Source organism: Anoplopoma fimbria, chromosome 1, assembly GCF_027596085.1.
Source record: "Anoplopoma fimbria isolate UVic2021 breed Golden Eagle Sablefish chromosome 1, Afim_UVic_2022, whole genome shotgun sequence".
In the NCBI taxonomy this organism is placed as follows: domain Eukaryota; kingdom Metazoa; phylum Chordata; class Actinopteri; order Perciformes; family Anoplopomatidae; genus Anoplopoma; species Anoplopoma fimbria.
The window spans coordinates 13,201,364-13,214,976 of NC_072449.1; the positions used below are offsets into that span (position 1 = coordinate 13,201,364).

Here is a 13,613-nt window from a genome sequence, read left to right on the forward strand (position 1 = left end):
TAAATGGATAAAAATCTATGAGGTGAGTGTTCCTGACTGAACAATACCAAACAAAAGCAGAAACCCTGACTGACCTGTCCTTCGCCAACACTGTGTGTGTCAATGATGGTTACCACGCCGGGGTTGTGGGGGCTGCGGCGACTTGCACTGTGAGTTGTGCCCTCCTCTTCCGGAGTGCCTGCTGGTAGTGTGCCGGCCAACTGGGTGACAACTTTACCCACCATTGTCAGGCCTGTCTTTAAAGTCTGAAAGGAAACAAAGAAAACAGATATCAGTGCTTAAAAAATCGAACATCTGATGTTATACATTTCCAATATTTTATGAAATATACTGTATTTTTCTAGTTCACTTAGCTAAAGGTATTTGTTGGCAATGAAAATGCATGGGTGTAAGTGCTATACCGTGCCTGTGTGTGTGCATGAATCATGTTCACTTGAAGCCTGCTGATAACTTGTAGTGCTGATGGCTTGTAGTACTGTGGCCGCAGGAGACACTCGTGTGAGTGTGTCTGTATGTGTGTGCGTGTGTGTGAGGCTCCTCTGTGTCCGCTTAAGGCCCAGCCAGGGTGTCTGGCTCAAACACACCTCTGTGGCTGGATTGAGGGAAATGGATAGTGCTGCTTAAGTGGAGTCTATCTCACCTACTACACTGTCTTTGTCTAATGGAGTCCAATCCATGTGACTGTGTTTCTGTGTGTGTGTAAGCGCCAAAGGGGCCCCGGAGAGCCTAATCAGGCATTCAGACTAGGCGGCCCTGTCAATACAGCATGGCGCCTTACGTTTGTTGGGTCTGAGGATCACCCCCTGTCTCTCTTTGCCACTCGGCCAGGCACACTAACAGTGTCTGCTGCCTGTGTGTGCGTGTGGACGCCTGCGTGTGTGTGTGTGTGTGTGTGTGTGTGTAAAATGCCAGAAGAGCCATCAATTATTAAGTGAGGCGTTTGGCTCCTAATTGATCAACACTAATGTGTTTTCTAATCACTGCAGTTGTGGAGTTCTTAGTGGTAGTCCAAATAGGGGCTATTGATCTGCCGGTGGGCGAGGGGGGGTCTTTAGGCAGACCTTGTCTGATGGCTGACAAAAACACTTGAACTCTCTCTCTCTCTCACACACACACACACACACACACACACACACACACACACACACACACACACACACACACACACACACACACACACACACACACACACACACACACACACACACAGCTACAGCCTGATGTCGTCATCTAAACAATTACAATGTATTTTATGTGAAAGTCTTTCTCAACCATACACCCAGGAGTGATGGGCATCAGGATTTATGTGACGCACAAATGTACCATAAGAGAGCAAATTTGGAACAAGGAGTCCAACTGGCCACAGCTGTTGCACTCTCTCTTTTATCTTTCTTACAAACAAAAGCCATTACACTTTATTGCTAACCCCCGCCCCCCCTTTTTTGTTTCCATGTCTCTGGACGTCAGCACTAAGAGTCAGCGTGTCGCGCCACAAGCCTCAAGGAGATACCTTGTCATCCATATTGAGATATATAGTCGTAAATGAGGAGAGGGTGGGCAAGCAGACTGCCTGTCTGCATATCAATACCCCCCAACCGTTGTCGCTAACCTGTTGGTGACACAGTGCTCTTTCTAAAGCATCACTATTAGCCTGTTAACAATTAACGCTACAGATGAAAAACCATGCAGATGAAAATTAGCCTGGCACATTGAAATATTTTCTTCGTGGAATATTTTCATTTTAATGAATGTGCATTGTCATTTCTTAATAAAATAAACATTAACATGAGACTTCTCCCACACTAGCTGTTGGCAATCATAAAGCAAAGGAGAAGGGATACAATCGGATCAAATGGGGAGACAGACTATAACCATACGAGGAGCTAGTTAGTTAGCATGTGTTGGCAAGCAGCTAAATCAGACCATGAATTCATTTTCACTTGGTATCAAAGGGGGCTGTTGGCTTTTAGTGTGCCTTCTGAGAGTCACTCCCCTGTGGAGATGAGTGAAACAAGACCATTGGAGAGAAGTAGTCTACAGTGGGAGAAACAGATAGGCAGGTTGATGAAGTGTCTCATAAGCTCAGCCCCAGTCAACCAGGCAGGCCAGGTGGATCCAATGTCAGCACATTTACAGATGGTGTAGGCAGAACTGGAAATACTGTATTATGTGCTGTTTTATCAGAGCAAAGACTAAAGACAGACCAAAATACTTTTAGTCGCAGTCTGAACACAGAAATCATTTGAAACTTTAAAATGAAAGAAAACTAGTTTACAGTAATTCCTTTTGTAGAGTGACTTGACTACGGATATGAAGAAGTAAAACTGATAAAAAGTATTGTAGTGTCTTTTAGTTGCGTACTGTATAAGTTTGTGTCATACTGTACGTGCTGCATTCAGTCTCAACAGTTTTCCTTGAATTTGTATTTGCTTTGATAACCAGTAAAAAATACCAGCTTTATTCAGGTAGATTATGATAAGGACCGTTTGGAACATGTTGTCTTCTGCATTTCAACTTCATAATTTGTCATATGCACAAAAAATCTAGTGGAGCAGTCATTTGCAATACAATTCCTTGTCCTCAGGCTCCCTCCAACAATGCTAGTACATTATGTATATAGATTAAATCAGTCAAGTAAAAATGAGAATCTAAGACATTAACATAGAACTATGCAGAATCTAGAACATATATATTCTCTATATATATAAAATGTAATAAAATTTAACAAAATATAGTATAAATTAAGCACTTTGGTCGACTGGTGTTGAGTTGTGTAAAATGAACAAACTGTAATGTAGACAGGTTGTGCAGTAATGGAGCAGGTAAATGTATGTATGTATTTTCACTTACTTTGGCAGCATTGATCACTGTAGCTGTATAGGACTGTGCATTGTCACCACAAGCTCCTCCGCGAGACTGGTGACATCGGATCAACTGCAAAAACACAACGATTAATGGATGAATACAAGAAGTAGGTTTGTAAAGAAAAAATTGGAGAAATGAACTCAGATTTCAGACATCCACAATTCTCCCTCTTCACTCTTTAGAGGAAATTGGTTTTGCTTTGAAAGAAACATTACACAACCAAACATTCAAGCTGCACTGATTTAATTTCAAATACAATATCACTTAAATGGCTCCATCCCAGTATTACCCTCACTGTTCAAAAAACTAGATTTTGTCATTTCTGGAAATCCTTAGGCAGTCACACAAACAGTGGCCCCATTTGTCAATTACTTGAGTGGGCCAGCACCAAAACACTATTATACATTAAATGTATTGTAGAGTGCATAATAGAACAGTCTGGGTTTTCAGAGTTCTTAACAATCCCATTACACAGAAGAGAACAGAGAACTCCTATGCATCTGTTGATTTTCAAAATGTTATCATCTCTCTTGGACTCTTCGTGGAATGAGTTGTTTATCCAGACAGATTAAAGAGGCAGATCAAATGCATTTTTGGGATTGTAAATATGTCCCTTTTCGGATAAGGCACTTCTCCTGCAGTGGATGACTGTTTGTATGTGTGTGTGTGTGTGTGTGTGTGTGTGTGTGTGTGTGTGTGTGTGTGCGTGTGCGTGCGTGCGTGCGTGCGTGCGTGCGTGCGTGCGTGTGACTACCTTGTTCTCAGCGTAGGCTAGCCAGCGGGTTCCCAGAGCTATCGGATTTAGGCTAGGGCCGGGGCAGGGATAGCAGCCTGAAAAGACAAACAGATGGACAAATAACAGGGGCACCAATGATGATTACAAAAGGAATGAATAACCACATGAGTTTGCAAGTAAAAACAGGAACACATCCAGGGATTTTTATAAGCATTCTCCAGGAGGAGAGGGTCTGTAACTATCTTAAACCATTTACGTGTTTGTGGGGAGTCTCTTGTTTGGGAAGACAAATGCGAGTCTAATTTGTGTGACGTGTCTGTAGGCCTGTGTGTGTGCATAGCATGAGCTAATGGAGACTGCGGTACCCAATAAATTGAGGATGGCTCCTCTGCTGATTGACTTACACAAGAATCCCTGTGGGGACACACACACACACAAACACAACCAGAGTGCTATCAGCAGGAATAAAAATAGCAACCAATAATCCTAAACAAACAAAAAGCAAACAAAGCTGTGCCTTCATGAACAGATAAAACATCTTGGAAGTTATAAGAACAGATTTTTTTTCTCTTCCCACTCAAACAGATGTGGAAGTAAACAAGAACGCGGATTTCTATGACTAACAAGCAAAAACTAAGCTCCAACTAAAGGGGCGTTGATCGCTTCTGCTGCAAGACAGAATCAGCTGAAAAACAGGCAAATATGTGCTTGTAAACAGATGGAGTAATGATTGATATTGTCATAGATGTCTTTAAATGCAAGCAGACACGGACAGGGACAGTTTCCAGTGTAAACACAGGCCCTCATCGCACACACACACGCACACACTGAGCTAATGTAAGTGCGTAGAGATGTGGGGAAAATGGCTCACTGACAATAATTTAGTGCTCAGGGAGCAGATGAGGTGGAGACGGTAATTTTGTGTGCCGTGTTGGGGAAGGGGTTGGTGGGGAGAAAGTGGGTTGAGGTAAGCCACAAGGGCTGCTGGTAATGCCAGAGAAGCCTTTTGTGCCTCTCCAAGGCCGAGGGGAGCCCAGGCAGTGAGATAACATGTGTTTGACATCCTGCGTGGAGGGCAGTGGGCTGAAGAGTGGAGAGGAATGAAGGGCGGAATCAAAGGGAGCCGGATCCAGACTTCTGAAGGTTGAATCCTGAAAGACCTCTGTGAGTGAGCGTGGCAATGGCTGAGCCCCATAATCGGATATTCCCTTTTTGAAATATCAATTTTTTTAATGTACTTAAAGTTTACAAAGTAAAACGGCTTCTCGTACTTGTGTCGCTACTGCTACCGTTTCAGAATCAGAAAGGTTTTTTTGTGAAGTACAACCACAAGAACAACTACCTCCACCAATAATAGTAACTGCCTTTTTTCTTAAACAGTAATCTGTATATACAATATACTAGTGTTGTCAAATAATATTCTGAATGTGGATGTATATTTGAATAGTAAAAAAAACAGACATTCAAATATCAAAATGTATAATTGAATTGGAAAAAGAATAAAAAAAGCATCACTATTATTTCCAATGGCTTGGGCGGTGCCACAATGGCTTGTTGCCGGGTGGAGCAAAGCGTGAGCTAAGGTTTTTTTTTGGGGGGGGTTAAACTTTGGTTGCAGCATGCTGCAATGTTAAGTAGCGGCGATCTGCCTCATGTGCACGGAACGCACCGCATTCAGTCACGCTCTGTCACTTTCATTAACTGAAACTGAAATGTAACATTAGTCCAAGTTGAACGAAGAATTACAACAACAGTAATGATGGGAGAGCACTTGGATGTAGAGAGAGAGACACTGTGTCCTAACTTCAAAAAGGTTACTTCATGTGAAGCAGGGAATCAGCTGTGCGCTAAACTGGCCGCAGACGTAACCACTTCAAAGATGTGTGAGTAGCACCGGCTGTCTTCCGAGGTTTGTACTTTTTAAATGGAAAACAAACCTATATTGTGAAATTTACTGTCAATGAACAATAGCCAACAACAAGTAGGAAACTTTCAGGCAATCTCACTCAAGCCTGCTGACACCTTTTTAAGGATTTTGTAGTGAAATGATGAGGTAACATATAGATAACTCCTCATTTCAACTTCATAGATCAACCATTCTCACAATTAAAATGTGCAGGTTTTACAAACTGATCTGTATGCATGCACATAGCCTTGCAAGCAGCTGAGTTGATCTGCAATTCTAAAGGTTGAGCAAATTAAAAAGTACATTACACTAAATAGTTTTAGCCCAAGGAAGTTTTCGCCCACTTTCATAATTCAGATAAAGAAAATCAGAAATTGGATTAGCTGAGAAGCTTGGAGGTCTCAGATCATCCAGCTCCAAGTGAAATGGCATTGTAATTGTGAAAGAAAAAGGTAAGGTTATTTTTATCAACCAACAAACCATAGGGCCAGACTTTTACAAGTACAATTTCCTGAGAAGTCAAATCACTACATACAAAAAAAGGAAGCTGTGATGGGAACAAATGGAGAATGAAATGTTCAAATACTATAACCTGTAGATCTTAGATTAAATAACTGCAAACACTATTAAATTTGAGGAAGAATAATCTGAACATGATCGTATATGTGTACATAGTGATTCCATTTAGAGAGAAACATTAAGTTGCAAATAGGGACCCCTAAAATGATTCTGGGCTCTGGATACCTAGCAAGAGCACAAAGTGGCAATTATAGCCCTGACAGCCCAGCATTTAGTCTGTTCCCGTCCCAATCATCTGTAGAAGCAGATGTCCTGCCCAAGGTGGTGCAGGGGAAGTCACTGTTGGGTCCAGCCCATCGACTGTAAATAAAGATGGACGACATGACAGTTCCCAAAAAGTGAGGCCAAAACATATCAAACGGCCACTTGTGATTGGCTGCAGCATAGTTAATAAACCCCGCCCCATTGGGCTAAACTAAAAACATCTACACTAAAAAAACCTCAAATAATGTTTTTCTTAATATGGTTTCTGTCATTCTAGATAGTTCTTGTCATGCTAATGTGTGTTCAAGGAAAAGTTAACCATTAGTTGATTTATTGATTGATTTCCCGCTGCAGCCATGCCCGGCTCGTGGTTGGCCAGAAGCACAAAATGGCAATGCCAGCTTCCGGGATATTTTTGCTCAATGAATTCTTGGGTGTGTTTTGTGCATAGTCGACTAATACAGACAGTAATGCACTGTGTTATTCTAGTGTTGCGCCAACAGTTCCAAAATCATACTGGAAGCCGCTGTATTGCTCTCATACACATTTCAAAATATATGATCATACTTCTCGGTCTTTATTAAATGCTCCAAAAAGTAAAAATCTAAAAGTTTAACAGTTAGAAAATTATTATTTTTTTAAACAGGGAATGTGTGTGATCATATTAGAGAATAACAATAGTATGACGAGTTTGTTTGTTTCAAACTGAACAGTCAGTAGTGACAACAATTAGTCTGCTTCAGAGAAATAAGCCCAGCCATCCTTGTTTTACATGGCACTAATGAATAACCTGATAACTCTGACGCCTCTTTACTTTACAAAAACACAGTAGGTACCAAACCATGATCATTGTGAATTGTTCCACAAAGCCGTGGAATCAAGTTGAACAGAAAGCCCCAGCTCACAGCACAAACCACTTGATGCAAAGCAAGAACATAAACATGGGTCGATTCTTAAGTGCTCATAAAAAACACGACATGTCAACCATTTCATCCCCGGAGCAGGAAAGGACATGCAGCAGCAGAATGGCTCATCCAAAGCTGAGCTACACACACACCAGGACCCTTTGTTTACTGCTCCTAGGGCCCAAACAGGCCAAACAACTAAGGAGAGGAGGCCCCTGCATTCGGGAACGATTAATAACTATTGAGCATGTTTGGTTTCCTGTGGCTCAGACACTGATACGGAAGGCAGGCAGACAAAGAGGAGACACATTAAAGCCAGTCAGTAAGGTCAGTTTACTCCAGTCAATGACTTAAGTGGACAGCAATGGCCTTGTAATGCAGTCTGGCCTTTCTTTCACGGCCTCCTCCAGCAGACATGGCAGGTACAGCCAGCAGGATATGGAAGTTGTGCTGTAAACAGTTCCCCTGTGCTGAGCTTCAGATGGAGGGCCTCACATCATGTTTACAAGCAGTTTAGACACAATGCAAAGCTGGAGAGAACAATAGGCCTTGGTGGCTGCTTGCATTTTAACCAAGTCGAACCAAGTCCCTGATCATGTTAGTCTTCATGAAATCTAACTTCTTTGTGATATTAATAACAATTGTTCATTTTCTGCAACTTAATAAAAGATTATCCCTTTTTCTGCCAGAAACTTGACAAAAACAGGTTAAAGGACACAAAGGAAGCTCCTGAAAGTCAGGCATATATATGTGTATGTATATGATGTGATAACATTTTAACCAGGGCGCTCCTGAACTATGTATATAAAGAAGATAGAAAAACAACTCTGTAAGTCTTAAAACAGTTTCTTACTTGTGACAAAGAACTTCTTAGTAAAGGTGCAGCTGTCAAATGCTGCAATCTTCTCTTGAAGGCTCACAACAAGAATACTTGAAGAGGGAGAAAATAGTCCATTATTAGAATAAAAATAAACATCTTGTGCATCATACATTTTTGAGGGGTTTGAAGATCAGACATACTGTTTGTTGCAGTGGAGATCATAGATGGGCGTCTTGAACTGAATTGATTTGACCATTTCCCCTGTCCGTAGAGAATACAGGTCAGTGCAACAGTAGGGAGGGCTTGTCCTGAAAACAGATAAACAAAGGCATTTAGTCAGTCTCTGAATAATTCATTCAGAGACTCAAATAACTCATGATACAACTTCACGGCAGGATACAGACATATTCAGTAAGTGATAACTACTTATTTAAACATACATTTTCTGGCACACCTTCTGTTATCCTTTTTTTCAATTTGTAGTGTAATCATACGACTGTACATATACTTTAATAACAAAAAATAAATGCTGGATTACGGCATCCTATAGGCCCACATAAACACCCAAAGTGTGAGCATACCAATATGAAAAGCAGATTGATTTTAGAGGGCAAGTTATGTGGAGTAGTTGTTGCAGTAAAAACGTATATATAATATATCAAATGCAGATTACTTTTGGGACCCAGCCAAACTGGTGTAACATTTGCCAACATCGTGGCTAAAGCAGGCTTCGCATGTGATTCTTTTTTAACATTTTACTATGGTGGTTTACTAAGCACGGGACCAAGACGAAAAAACAAAACAGACATGCAAACTGATCAGTGGTGATAATAAATGTTAGTTAAATAACGCTGTGTTTATAACAGTATTAGCCTAACTGATATTATCTTAGCATTAAGAAATTGGAAAGTAGGAAACTCGTACGATAAAAAAACTCCCCCTTCAAAGTTGCTGCCAATCTTTTGCACATAAAGCCACATTATGGTAGAACTATTGTTCCTCTCAGCAGCTACCTGCAGAATTCATGTACATTTACCAGAGGCCTCTCTATCAACACAGCAACGACGGTTAGGTGAGCCTATCCAACATACTGGTAAAGGAAAATCTTAATCATGCAAGACCTGTGCTTCAACGGTTTATTTGGTCTTCTTGTGCATACTGAGTGCAGTTAAATGCTTCAGTTTTTGAACAATGGAGGCATTGGCTGGAACTTAAAGTTTCAAGGAAGGTGAATGTTTGCCAAATAGTCCCTGTAAACACAATGGTTCAAAATTTGGAATGACGATAAGTAAGTTATTAATGAGAAAAGGAACATTTAGATTGTAAAAGAATAAAAAGTCCTGCTTGCTAGTATTGACTATATTTAGATAGTGAAGGTTTAGTTAGGGAGGAAGATTAGAATGATTTGATTACTTCATCAATGAGGAAAGCCCCTTCCTGCACACTCCAGCCTGTGCAAGACACCATTAGGAAATTACACGTTTAACCAGCTGACAGCTGTTGCCAAACCACCAAGGGAAATCTGGGCATTGTTCAAATGACGGGCTTGAAAAGGGAAGACTTTCTTCCACTACAACAAAACACGGATGACCTCAGTCATGTTGAATATTCCTGCAGCACACCATGTTCCACAGACTGACTCCACTGTGTCAAGGTCTGTCTGCCTTCCCAATCATCACTGTTTCTTCTTTATGGCGGAAAGAGTTCTGCTTCTCCCATTAAAACTCTGATACATGCGCACACTGTGTGAGGAGCCGAGGGCAAACAGTGAAGAAAATTCCATTTTAGAATATCTATCAGCAGAGCCCCCTCGCTTTTCCGTTATCAAAATTACGGAAAAGTGTCAACAATAATTAATGGTAAACTTTAAAACTGACAATCCAACAAGCAGGATTGGCTAGATGGCAAAGGTAAGAAAGAATGCTGATTTAAACTTCTATTCTTAATTTTCTGTATTAGATATGACCCTGTTTGTACTTGATATAAAGACAAGGCCCTGGACCCACAGTTGAGTGCATTTGAGTATACCAGTTGCCTGTCCAGGTATACAAGATGTATACATTCGAATGCCATCTAGCATGTTAACGAAGTACAAAAGTTACAACTGGCACAGTGCATGGGCTACACTGCAATGTCAATGCAGCTGTGATATAAATGAAAGAAGGTAATTTAGGAATGTAGCCTTATTGAACTTTATTGAATTGTAATTGTCTGATGCACCTATCGTAATCAGATAAATTGGCAGCTCTTGCTGAAGTTTTAGGGCACCTTGTTTTTTCTGTTTGGGTAAGTGGCTACACTAATCCATTAGAAGACGTCAAAAAGTACATTAACCCCATTCTCGGCAGAACAGGGGACTTTGACACAATCACCACCAACAGCCGAATGCCACCGAAAGGGAAAGGTGACCCCACCGGCAAGATAGGAGCGGAGTATCAGAGCTAAAATAACCAAGCTCACAGCAAAGGATATTCCACCAATCCTTGCTAATGTCAAACGCAGAAAATAATATGGATGAAGTAGGATTCAAAGCAAACCCAGCTATGGGAAATCTTAGACGGTTGTGCCCACATCTTTACAGGGACCTTCCTCCATTTTGGAATCCCAGATCAAGCTGTACATGACAGGCAGACCACAGGACAGAGTGCAGGAGGAGGGCAGCATGGACTCTGTGTTTACATCAATGATGCTTGGTGCTGAAACATAGTCATAGTTGACAGACAATGTTTACCTGATGACTCATCTGTAATGTTAAAGTGGCCCTATTATGCTTTTCCATTTTCCCCCTCTTCTTTAGTCTCTTATATATATTTTTGTACATGTAAAGGGTCCGTAGAGTGTAAAACCTGAAGTCCACGCCTAAAAGGAGTTACCCTCCCCCTCAGAATCACTGCTCCTAAGCTGCCTGAAACGGCTCCATTGAATTCTCTCCTTCTCTTCTGTAACTTTATGAGGTCATAATGTAACGGAAGTCACGTAAAACTCCTTCCGGCTAGTTTGGCCCTCAAACAACAAAAGAGAGAGATGGAACCGAAGCTCCGGAGGAGTTTTTTTAAATGTGAAACGTGGACCAATCACGACAGAGCAGGCCAGCTGACCAATCAGAGCAGACTTTGCTTTCTGGAGGGAGGAGCAAGCACTACAACGGAGCATTTCAGAGAGAGGGTGAGAAGAGGTGCTGCAGGACAGCCAGGATGAGAAAACAAGGAGGATTTTGAGCATTAACGCAATTAAACATGTTGTAACTGTAACTTATAAAAATATACACCCAGAAAATAGCAAAATAGGGCCTGTTTAAGATGCTGGCCATATTAACTACCCAGAGAATAAACCTTTGTGTTGCTGCTGATAACATTCCTGGGATGCAAATTCAAAAAAATCCACAACAGGAATGCGTCACTTTTTCTTGTGTAGACTAAATTGACAACAATAATTTCATTGCGCTACCCTTTGTTGTTAGAATGTCAGTGAATGAGCCTTGAATTGAGCTTTCAAAAAATGTTGCAGGACCATGATTCCAAGCTGTAGCTGATACCAGGACTCCATCACCTAGTGATAAAGCCATCACCAAGCACAAACACACACATGTCAGCTAACACCAGAGGTAGAACTTTGACAGACAATTACTTTTTTCTTAATGCAGATTAAGGCAGGGACACACACCTAGAGATCTATGATGAAATAACTGTTGTAACAATATTACATAACAACCATCGTGATGGCTGGTACATGAGGTAAGCCCCCTGGAAGTGTATGTGCAGCATGTGCACAAAGACTTGTGTATGTATGTATGTATGTATGTATGTATGTATGTATGTATGTATATGTGTGTGTGTGTGTGTGCGTGCGTGTGCGTGTGTGTGTGTGTGTGTGTGTGTGTGTGTGTGTGTCTGTGTGTGTGTGAGACACTGCTTGGATGTCAGGGCAAGTGTGTTCCTCGCTCCAGACCCAGTGAATACGTACTTGAGAGGTGCCACAGAAAGAAAGTTTAGAACAATGCCTGATTCATCTTTCCGTCCTAATGGTTAACGTCTCCTTTAACATGTCAAAGGTCCCCGCGCTGCGAGCTCAGCTACCATTACCAATAGAGAACACAGACATTAAGATTAATACAAAAATTTCACCCAACGATAATTTACTTTAAGGCGGCTATATCATCGATTTGAGCATTATCAGAGTCCAATCAATCTAATTCAAAGCTCTATCCCGAAAAAAGGGCCTCCAGAATTGATTCAAAGGGACCATGATAACCCACTATTATAGAATCAAAATGGCACAGGGTTCAATTGTTTTGCTTTTGCAGTATTTTAACAAATGACCCAGTTCTAATGGAGGCAATGCGGGGTCAGATGTAATAAGATTTCCTGATGCCGGGGACGTTGGGGCGTAGGTTGAAAGCAAGGCTAAATCACAATTATCATTATGGATCATGGCGGGATGTCAGTCCTTGCACATGTTAAGGTGACGCCGAGCACCATTCCCCAGCTCAGTAACAGGCCTATTATGATGGCCCTATTAGATCAATGTGTCAATTACTATTACTCAAACTGGCCCCTGGGTCTGAAAGGATACAAAATGAGGGAGATGGAGGAAAGGAGGCTTGGCTCATTTACTTCCTCTGATAGGACAAAAAGCTACTCCAGAAATTAAGCATAAAATGGAGTGGCCCTGCCAGATACACAATACACAAAATGCTAAATGATAATAGAACATGAGAGAAAAAAACATAAAGCTTACATTAAGTTAAACTTTTGTTGCAAAATGCAATGTCATAAATGAAAAAAACAACTTCATTTTTTCTTTTTTTTTAAACCGACTAAGTTTAGTTTTTTTCCTTAAACCGACTAAGTCACACTAACGACTCTGTGGGGCTGTACTAAGCACAGTAAATCTTTAAGCTAAATGAACATCAGCATGTTATCGTCCTCACATTGACAATGTTTACATATAGATTGCTGTGAGGCAATGTTCACCATGTATCTTAGTTTTCTGTTTTAGCATGCTAACATTTGCTAATAAGGAATTAAAGAAAAGTACAGCTGAGGAAATGCAGATGCAATTTTGACCATCTGATGGCGCTTGCTGAAAAGACAAATGATCACCAAAGCTATTGTAATTCGTCCTGATCCTTAATCTAGAGGAAATCAATGTAATACCTGTTGAGACATTTCCCTTCATGAAAAGTGAGGTGATCAACTAAGTCATTACGATACATAATCAGAGAACCACGAGCATCTGACAAACATATAGTTTCAATTCAATGAGTAGATGTGGAGACATTTTACTAGATAAGAAAAACTTTGACCTTCTGGTGAAGCTATGTTAAAATTCAAGGGATCAACAAAGTCATTAGAATCTATGTGACTATGAATGGCTGTACAAAACATTAAAAACACTAAAAAACGTTGAGGCATTTCAAACCAAAAATGTCAACCTTAGAAACCTTAAATTAGACATTTCTAATCCGAAACTGTGACGCTGTGAAGCAATCAGTAGGCATACCTGCAGAGTGGATCTCCCTTTCGCTTGGCCCTCCAGTAAACCCTGGCTGTTTGGCAAATTTTTCTTTCACACTGCTCTGCCACTGTGCTGCACTTT

At 40.9% G+C, this 13,613-nt stretch overlaps 1 protein-coding gene across 4 annotated transcripts in view; it reads right to left on the reverse strand.

The window, feature by feature from the left end:
- The window catches only part of bcas3 (BCAS3 microtubule associated cell migration factor), a 330,904-nt gene that overhangs the window by 283,451 nt on the left and 33,840 nt on the right, over positions 1-13,613 (reverse strand). For all 4 annotated transcript variants that reach the window (XM_054596895.1, XM_054596893.1, XM_054596894.1 and 1 more), the window contains exons 8-12: positions 8,216-8,323; positions 8,049-8,125; positions 3,620-3,696; positions 2,851-2,934; positions 75-245 (exon numbers count right to left, since the gene is read on the reverse strand). In XM_054596895.1, coding sequence (XP_054452870.1) covers positions 75-245; positions 2,851-2,934; positions 3,620-3,696; positions 8,049-8,125; positions 8,216-8,323 — 517 coding nt within the window. The remainder of the gene's footprint in view (positions 1-74; positions 246-2,850; positions 2,935-3,619; positions 3,697-8,048; positions 8,126-8,215; positions 8,324-13,613) is intronic.